Source organism: Procambarus clarkii, chromosome 32 (assembly GCF_040958095.1).
Source record: "Procambarus clarkii isolate CNS0578487 chromosome 32, FALCON_Pclarkii_2.0, whole genome shotgun sequence".
In the NCBI taxonomy this organism is placed as follows: domain Eukaryota; kingdom Metazoa; phylum Arthropoda; class Malacostraca; order Decapoda; family Cambaridae; genus Procambarus; species Procambarus clarkii.
This window is the reverse complement of record NC_091181.1, coordinates 18,854,684-18,864,821: the sequence shown is the minus strand read 5'-3', so window position 1 is coordinate 18,864,821 and position 10,138 is coordinate 18,854,684. Positions and strand designations below refer to the sequence as shown.

General features: G+C 39.7%; 1 protein-coding gene across 1 annotated transcript; it reads right to left on the bottom strand.

Moving 5' to 3' along the window:
• Positions 1-6,948: 6,948 nt before the first annotated feature.
• Positions 6,949-9,193, bottom strand: LOC138370456 (uncharacterized). Its single transcript, XM_069334825.1, has 2 exons — positions 9,130-9,193; positions 6,949-7,310 (listed from the first exon to the last, which is right to left on the bottom strand). The coding sequence occupies exons 1-2, from the start codon at positions 9,191-9,193 to the stop codon at positions 6,949-6,951; spliced, it is 426 nt and encodes a 141-aa protein (XP_069190926.1).
• Between the last annotated feature and the right edge of the window lie 945 nt (positions 9,194-10,138).

The following is a 10,138-nucleotide window of genomic DNA, read 5'->3' as shown; positions in this document are numbered from 1 at the left end:
TTTATGGTCTGGGATAAGAAAAGCCATGTTCGAGTTCCTCGCCCACGGTTTTTCTTAAACCGGGACATTGGGGGATATGTAACAAGAGAGCAGTACATAGTACATGAACATCATAACAGCATGAACAGGCCACGTGGAGGATGAACAACCCACAGGCGCCAGTCAGGCGACGGCAGACAATGTAAAAGTTACACCTCTGTATAAGTTAGCCATAGAGTCAGGTCAACGGTCATCGAATCACAAAGAGGTCAGAATTGATGCCGTCATGGTAATCTTCAGGGATTAACCCCTAAACAACAAATGCAAAACCCTCATGTTCAGCTGAGGAGCAGTAGATCAGGAGAGTCAGTTGAGTGGGCACAGCCCAGTAGGGAGGTGTGTGTGGACTCTGGGAAAGAACATCATCTCCAGGGAAACTGTGGAACAACATACGAGTAAGTACGGCTCTCTTGTACTAAAGCACCTCATTCAGTACCCTTGGCCTCTAGTAGGGAATATAGTTAGGGAGTGTCTTATTTAATTATTTCAAATAAAGTCAGATATTAAGTGTTATTAAATGTGTATTAATGGTTCCTTGCTTTAGTGATATTGGGCCTACCGTCCCCTTTGCCCTAGTGACCTAGTGCTCTTAATTATTCAGTACTCCTCCCCCCGTTCGTCTTCCGTGTTGAGGTGTTAGTATTGGGTGTGTCCCGCCTTATTCTTGTGTACACTATAGTTCCCAAGTGGTCAGGATTATTCGAGTGTCAGGCCAGGATCCTTGTACCGTTCAATTGTCCCCTACACCTGTCCTGGTAGGTTACTCCATCTGCAAGACCTACGACTCTCACTCCGGTCCCCTGTCCGGTAACTCAGGGTGGTGGCAGCGTCACTCGGTAACTCATACGATAGGTTGTGACTACGATTATCTCTATCTTTCTGTCTCACTCTCCCTCACTAGTGTCTCACTCTCCCTCGCCCTCACTCGCTCTCGTTCTCCCTCCCTTGCTCTCGTTCTCGCTCTCCTCTCTCTCTCCTCTCGCTCTGCCTCCCTCTTCCTCTCTCTCTCCTTCCTCTGTGTACTGGTTTACGTCTTCGTATGACGGCCCGAGTGTTAACATCTTATATGATCGGTATAGCATCTGTTATTACCATAGAAAGAGCGGAGATTGCACGGTTAGCTCAGTGGTAGTAGCGGAGTGCGCGGTCGAGATAGATACAAGGCGAGGTATTACAATCAGGGTCATTACACTAACACGAATTTTCTCAATCTTTCGTACATTACGCTTCACTGTTGGAGGTAAATAAAAAATCACTTCTCCAAAATTCATTTTTATTTCTAGTCTGACGCGACACGGGCGCGTTTCGTAAAACTTATTACATTTTCAAAGACTTCACAAATACACAACTGATTAGAACTTACGTATCTCTGCTATTATATCTACATTTGAGTGAGGTGGGAGGGATGATGTGGCATATAGTGATGTGGCATTAACACAAGACAGAACATGAGGGGATATTAATAGGGTATTAAAAGTATCAACACAAGACAGAACAGAAACAATGGGTATTGAATAGAAGTGTTTGTAGAAAGCCTATTGGTCCATATTTCTTGATGCTTCTATATTGGAGCGGAGTCTTGAGGTGGGTAGAATATAGTTGTGCAATAATTGGCTGTTGATTGCTGGTGTTGACTTCTTGATGTGTAGTGCCTCGCAAACGTCAAGCCGCCTGCTATCGCTGTATCTATCGATGATTTCTGTGTTGTTTACTAGGATTTCTCTGGCGATGGTTTGGTTGTGGGAAGAGATTATATGTTCCTTAATGGAGCCCTGTTGCTTATGCATCGTTAAACGCCTAGAAAGAGATGTTGTTGTCTTGCCTATATACTGGGTTTTTTGGAGCTTACAGTCCCCAAGAGGGCATTTGAAGGCATAGACGACGTTAGTCTCTTTTAAAGCGTTCTGTTTTGTGTCTGGAGAGTTTCTCATGAGTAGGCTGGCCGTTTTTCTGGTTTTATAGTAAATCGTCAGTTGTATCCTCTGATTTTTGTCTGTAGGGATAACGTTTCTATTAACAATATCTTTCAGGACCCTTTCCTCCGTTTTATGAGCTGTGGAAAAGAAGTTCCTGTAAAATAGTCTAATAGGGGGTATAGGTGTTGTGTTAGTTGTCTCTTCAGAGGTTGCATGGCTTTTCACTTTCCTTCTTATGATGTCTTCGACAAAACCATTGGAGAAGCCGTTATTGACTAGGACTTGCCTTACCCTACAGAGTTCTTCGTCGACTTGCTTCCATTCTGAGCTGTGGCTGAGAGCACGGTCGACATATGCGTTAACAACACTCCTCTCAACACTTAACAATATTTGGAAGGTGTTATAAAGAATCTTTTTCTGCAGGTAGAGGTGAGACCTGTTCAACACGTAGAGAGAGGGAAGGACTTCAAGAAAGGATTGCTGGAGAATAGTGTTTGCCTCATAAGCCCTGGTTGTTATTATTATTATGTGCATGTATGTGTTTAAGTTTAGCTGTTAATAATAATAATAAAGAATAAAATATATATATGTGTATACTTCCAAATCGTTTTGTAAGTGGTCAAACGTTAAGGGCAAGGATGTAAAACAGAGGACCGCACCATCCTCGCCAGGTAAAGACCCACAAGTTCTGGAATTACCGTCACCGCATATGAGCTCACCCATTATGCGAGCGCGCTCTCGCTTTCTCTCTCTCTCTTTCTTTCTCTCTCAAATAAATAGAAGCCGAATGGTACCAATTATACATTTGATGCGTGCGCACGCGCACCAACCTATGACAAGAAAACCTCATGCCGAGTATGACTCTATTTCAGTTCATTAGTAGCGGGTGAGAGGGAAGGTTGCGTCTGTTAGCTATTTATATTTTTTCTTATAATGAGGGAATGACAGCTCCTGTTAGCAGTGTGTGCGTGTATTGTTCCTCCCTAGAGTGTGGCTGTCTACCTGTCTGTTGCTCTGTCTGGGCGAGTGGCAGTCTGTGAAAGTGGATGAGTGTGGGTGGGCGCGCGTGGCTGTCTGGGACTACCTGACCACGTGGCTTAAACATCAGTGCGACAAAGGTAGTGATCACCATCTCGGTGAACTGTTTGCGCGCGCTAATGAGGTACACCTGACCACTATTCCACGTGCTCGCCAACCCTCCTCAGTCTCTGCTTGTATCCTCGCCTGGCAACACGTCTACGCACACCTCTCCGATTTCAAGTAAGTCTACCTTCTTCTTCTTACTGCTAAATATTTCTCAACATTTTTGCTACCTCTTTCTACTTTACCCAACTCCTGCTGCTTCCTTATGTTTTGATAATACTACTTATTCTGTCTTAACTCCTGCTGTTGCTGCTGCAGCTGCTCCTACTGCTGCTGCTGCTTTCTTTATGTTTTTGCTACACTCTCTCTCTTTAAAGCTACTTTACTTTCTTCTGTTAACTGGACCCTATGCTTCTTTAAAGCCCCGCTTCCTTTATTCTATATCTTTCTTAACTGATACCTTATGTTTTTGCTTTCTCTAGTCTTCTAAAACATCTTCTTCTGTTAAATCTTTCTGCTTTAACTTCTTCAAATCATCCTTTACATATATCTTATCCTCACTCTCCTAAAACAAATCTACTCCCCAAAAGCGATTCCCTCTCTCTGACAAAAAAGGCAGGGGGAGGAGCTTACAAACTGTATGACCCTTTCGCCCATACATCAAGAATTTCGTACTTCAGACTCCTCCCTCCACTCTCTCCTCCAATCACAGTCTTTTTTCTCATCTTCAAACAAACAAAAAAAAGCATCACGACCATACACACAATACTCGAACACTTCTAGCTCCTCCCTTCATCTCTCAGCCAGTCACAGTCTTACTTTTCATCTTCCAAAAAAAAAAACACTCACTACGTTCTAATAACGTTCACACACAACTTTCACACAACCTTACACACCTCACTCTTTCCATATTTATCGTACATCTGGCAACACATCCCCACTAATATCTCTCATCTCATTTTTTCCTTGCAATGTATCTGTTATCATTTTATTATTCTGCTAGAATTTACCTACTTAAAATTATCTATTAGATTAAGGACCTGCCCGAAACGCTGCGCATACTAGTGGCTTTACAAGATTGTAAATGCTATGCTATGTATTCTCACAAACCCAATGTACCTTCTTGTATATAAATAAATAAAGTAAATTATAAGGTAAATAAAATAAGCATTTCTCAAATAAGTAGCTGCCTTACTGCTACATAGCCTTCCCGGCATGGTGCCTTCTTTTGATAATTACTTGTTCCACACCCAAATTGTGTAACAGGAAGAGGTCTTGGACCCCTACTTCCCTCTCTCTTTTTTAATAGTCCATATAATCATAATTATAGCTTTAAGTATTCAATGAATAAAGTTTGACATTTTAACCCTTCTCCTTACCTAACATCGTTTGTGCAGCATATTTTTATTTTATGTCTCACCTCGATTTAATTTAAAAATAAACCAAACTAAATAAATTAGAAATGGGTATGTATAACTAAGGTACACCCTTACTACTAGGTGAACAGGGGCATTTGGTGATAGTAAATGATCCCATCAGGCAGGGCTAATCACCTTCTCTCATATTTCATGTTCACCAGTGTTTATTTACTTAATAACTACTGGTATAATATCTTGCTATTATAAAACTAATTCTAATATCATAAAAGACATATTTACTTCAAGTTTCAAGCAGAGAATGCATATATAACTAACACGAAGGACTCCTCTTTACGAGATTCACCAGCTATAATCTTTTGTTTACGTTCCAAAATCTTAAAGTCGATGCTAGTGTTATGTAGTAAAGAAAAATTGAGTTATATCCAGTTTACGTAAAGCTACGAGTGGTCGACAGTACACTTAGATGACGGACCAAACTTACAAAGGTTTTTCTTCTTAGTGTAGCTACTTGAATACCGACGTAGCCGCCACGAAGGCGCTAAGAAGGAAAACATTCGTAGCTAAGAAGAAACACATTCGTAAGTCCCTTCGTGAATCTGGCCCCAGTCTTGCAAGGCTGGCTCCAGGGCGGGTGTGAGAAGTTGAAAGCTGTATACACCGAGGCCGACTCCCCAGGGTCGACCCCGTGGCCGTCGTTGTCGCTGTAGCCCGCCCCAAGGCTGTAAGAGTGGTGTCAACTTGGATGCATATAGGCCATCTCCCCAGGGTCCATCTCACGGTGGGCATTGGTTCAGTAGTCCGCCCTCGGTCTCCATCCCGTTTTCGTTGATCATCAATGGTTTTCCTCGTGTGTTCTATAGTCGGTTCTGGAAGTATTAAGGCAATAAGGGTGGGCAGGAGCGGGCATGCAGTGATAGCGGGATGGGCAATAAAAGCAGTCGAGTGGGGGAGAGGACCCACACATTAAGGGTACTCTGGCAAATTAGGCTGCAAGGGGGGGGGGTTATCCGGATGCAACAACTGAGGATAAATTACCTTAATTGGAAGATCCTGGATAATACCCCAAGTAGAATGCTAGCACAGAGGATGAGAGTTTCTAGAGCAAAACTAAGGGGGACAGACAAGGATAACGCTTCGGGTAGTGTAGGGAAGTAACTGAAAAGCCTAGTAATGGTACTGCTCATAAAACAATAAAGAGCTAACCAGGGGACAAGCTTTAAGTCCCTTCGGCTGGAACAAAGAAAATAGTAAACGGCAAAGAGTCAAGGAAGTAAGGAAGCTCCATACACATCTATTAACAAATATTAAGACGAATTATAAGTCGTGGTTAAATTCACGGAGCAGAAAGCGAAGCGTTAAAAGGCCCCAATAATGGCTGCAATAGAGGACAGCGATGGCGTCCCAGAAGGAACCCAATAAATTGCGATAAGCAATTCCGGGAAGTTGTTTGAAGAAAATTAAGAGGGCTAAAGAGATCACCCCAGCCAGCAAACCTAATAATCGAAGATTTTTTTTTTACGCAGCATACAGCAGAGAAGGGAGGAACCGTAAGAATGGGGAATGCTAGCACTGCAACAAGGTTAATAATAAAATAAGAAATTGTTACATTAAATAATCGTTAAATAATAGCAGTGATAATAAATTTATGCTCATAATAAATGATACAGGACATATAACTGTAATGATAAGGATTAATTTCAATTAATATAATACGATATAAAAAGACAAATATCACGTCAAAGTGCCACGGGCTGGTGGGTTGAAATTAGTAAATAGTGATGCCAAATCTGTAATATCAATTCATGTTCATAATAAAATAGTAAACTGTAATGATATAAATTAATATTAAGATCTAACCGATATACTGTATAATATCAAATCAATATATAATATAACAGTAAATCAAATATAATAAAACAATTCTTTAAAGCATAACTGTAACATGCTTATGTCCGAACTTGACACAAATACAGCTAATTTACTAAGGATGGAGCAGAGTCCATTACAATTGGTCTCCAACTCATGTTGGACTCCGAAAGCATGATAGAACTGATAAGTGAGTCAAAGCACTTCCCTTTAAAGTAGCAGGAGTAGGAGTTGAAAAGTAAATAATAACGCCAAAAACCCGTAATAATAGTTTATGCTCATAGTAAAATAGTACCAAATAATAACGGTAATAATATGAATTAACATTAATACTATAATATAGTACAGTAAATAATGAATATATATAAAGTAACAAATAACGTAGTCCCTGGGCGGCTGCAACCCGGCGCCGCTGCGTTGTCTAGAAACACTAGAGAATGGAAGAAATCTCACAATACTCCCTCCAAGCAGTAGTACTGGGACTGAAAACCCGCTACAGGACCGGCCCTCCGGAGAACAGGCGCGATGAGCGGCGGAAATAATCCAAAACTATGTTAGAATACATTAATAGATAAAAGTAACAAAATAACAACAATGGGCCACAAAATAAGACTAAATAGAACTGTATAGTAAGTAATAATTCTAATAATGTAGAGAATAATACATTAACATATACCAGGAACCTCATCAGCTGGAACATGAACAACTAGAACATCTGCTGCTGGAACATCAGCAGCTGGAACGTCGTCATCTGGAATATCGCCAGCTGGAACAGCATCGGCTAGAACATCATCGGTTGGAACATCATCAGCTGGAACATCCGCAGCTGGAACATGAACATCATCGGCTGGAACATCGTCGGCTGGAACATCATCAGCTGGAACGTCATCGGCTGGAGCATCCGCAACTGGAACATCGGCAGCTGGAACATCAGCGGCTGGAACATTTTCAGTTGGAACATCAGCAGCTGGAACATCATCAGCTGGAATATCAACAGGAGGAATAACATCATCTTGAACGTCTGCAGCTGGAACATCATCAGTCCATTAGGCTTGCCGGAGCCATCTTGTAGTCATCTAAAGACTTCCAGAGGTAATCTGGGAGCTAACATGAAAGGAACGCCGGGCCCAGCCCAGGGGCCTAGAACTGAAGGAGCCCTGCAGACGAGAGGGGGGGGCGGAGTTTCCCAGCCAAGGGAAATGGATCAAATACATAAGATTCAGGCCGAGGAAACCCACTCAGCTCAAAGTGACTTCCTTCAAATGCTGGAAAAAAATCAATCTCCTTCAGATTCACCAGCCGGCTTCCGAAGATGACCTAGAGCAGCAACAACTTCATGACTCCCTGATAATTAGCTCTATGGATCTACCTGATGAACAACAAGGTGAGAATTGTTGTAACATAGCCCACACCCTAATTAATTCAAATATCAAAGTCGATGTTGATATTAAATCAGCTGTCAGGATAGATAAAAACAGTTCCCGTAGCAGTAGGAGAATGCTCATCAAACTTGCAAATCCCTCTGTTAAGTTTGACGTCATACAATCAGCTGCTAAGCAAAAAACCAACCTCTATATCAATGAGTGTCTTACAAAGCAGCGTGGATCCCTCCTCTTCAGGCTGCGTAAAATTCGTAAACTAAACCCTAGTCTTATCAAGCAGTGCTACACTAGGAATGGAACGATCATTGTAAAGAAGGAAAGTGCAGGAAAAAGATATGAAATAAAGTGTGACCAACAACTACTGACCTTCTTTAGTGATTGTGGTATATCTGAAAACCTGAACCCGACCAATGCCAGTACTTAAAATAACTCTTTTGAGTGCCTGAGCCTAGCCTAACTTAATTTAACCTTGTCCGAGGTGTTGTCTCTGCCTTACCATTTACCTAATGTTCTCTCATTCATAAAAGTTCCTAAGAAATCAGTCAAGTCTCCATGCACTTATGCAAGCATCTACCTCAGTATCATTGTAAAATTTTACTTTTAAATCTAATCTTACCCTATTCTTTTTAAATTTTAAATTTAATTGTACTGATTTATGTAATTTATTGAAATTAATTATTGATCTCATTTTGTTTTCTTAATTAAGTTCATACTAATTATAGGTTAAAAACTAAGCTAAATAAAATTAATTATCTTTAAGATTATTTAACTTTAAAATTATCATTTGTCTAATTTTCTTTGATATATATTCATCCTGACAGTCTCTACTGATTTTTTATTTCTCCACCAAACTTGTGTATCCTTCATGGCTATCTAGTGATCTTTATTCTACTTCTAATTGCTTCAATTTTTTGTATACTTGCATTTATTGTTGTGTTTTGCTATAATTACTTTCTATTTACAGCAGATTTAGTATTTATGTAAGCATCTACCTCAGTGTCTTAGAAAAATCTTGCTCATAAATATAATCTTACCCTGTTATTTTTTAAAAAATTTTAATTTAATTGTAATTTGATTTATGCATCATTTATTATAATTAATTATTGAGCTCATTTTGTTTTCTTAAGTTCATACTAATTATAGGTTCACAACTAAGCTATATTAAATAATTTATATTTAAGATTATTTTTACTTTACGATTATTATTTGTCTCTTTATTTTTTGCTATATATTATTCTTGTCAGTCTTCTGATTTTTTCTTCTCTCTTAACCTAACTTCTGTATCCTTCCTGGCTATCTACGGTGATCTTTACTCTACTTCAAATTGTTTCTATTTTTTGTGTACTTACATTTATTGTTGTGTTTTGCTATAATTACTTTCTATTTACAGCAGATTTAGTATTTAACTGTTCCTGTAATTGCTTATCTTATTGTATCGTGACATTATTGCATCTATAAGCTTACTGATATTGATCCTGATCGAAATCTTCTGTCTCATATTCACACAAATCAGCACATTGATCATCATTATTGCAGGTATTACACAGCAAATCTTGCAAAAAACAAACTCCTAAATAGCACCTGCTTATCAGTTTACAACCAAAATGTTAGGTCACTTGGTAAACATTTTGAATATATAAAAGCACTACTCACAGCACTAGGTACTAAATTATCATTCATCATTTTAACAGAAACTTGGCTAAGTAAAGACTATACCCAACTCGACATCAGCTGGTTATAAAGCCATTCATAACTGCAGGCCTAATAAAAAAGGAGGTGGCACAGCAATATATTACAAAGATACCTTCATCTGCAATAGTGTCATTAGTGATAGAGACGACTATTGTGAATATACCTTTGCCAAGTTCTCCAGTAAATCCCTTAAATCCTCCCTGATAATCGGTGCCATCAATAGATTTCCTAATACCAACATAGCTTCATTCTCAGGCAACGTAAGGAATCTTATCATAAATAACAATCTTAACAAAAATCACATCATTCTAGGAGGTGATTTAAATATTGACCTGTGTCTTCAAAATAACCCTCAAGTTGACTATTTCCGTAACAGCATGCACTCCTGTATGCTAATCCCCACAATCACAAAGCCCACCCGAGTCACTCAAACATCTGCCACTACCTTGGATCACTCATGGACTAATATAACAGCTCCCCCTTACATCTGGGGTAAACTGTGACAGAACAACTGACCACTATCCTACCTTCCTCATAGCAAACATGGACACAACACCACCAGAAAGCAAGAAACTCTCATTCAGGCTACATAGTGAATCAGCTTTAAGCAATCTCTCTAATGCACTTCACAATATTAACTAGGAATCTGAATTCAATAATACACAGGATATAAACTCACTAACTAACCTCTTTCTCTCCAAAACTCTAAGCCTCTACAACACTCACTGTCTCCTCCTTACCAAACAAGTAACTGACAAAAGAAAAAAACAATCCGTGGCTC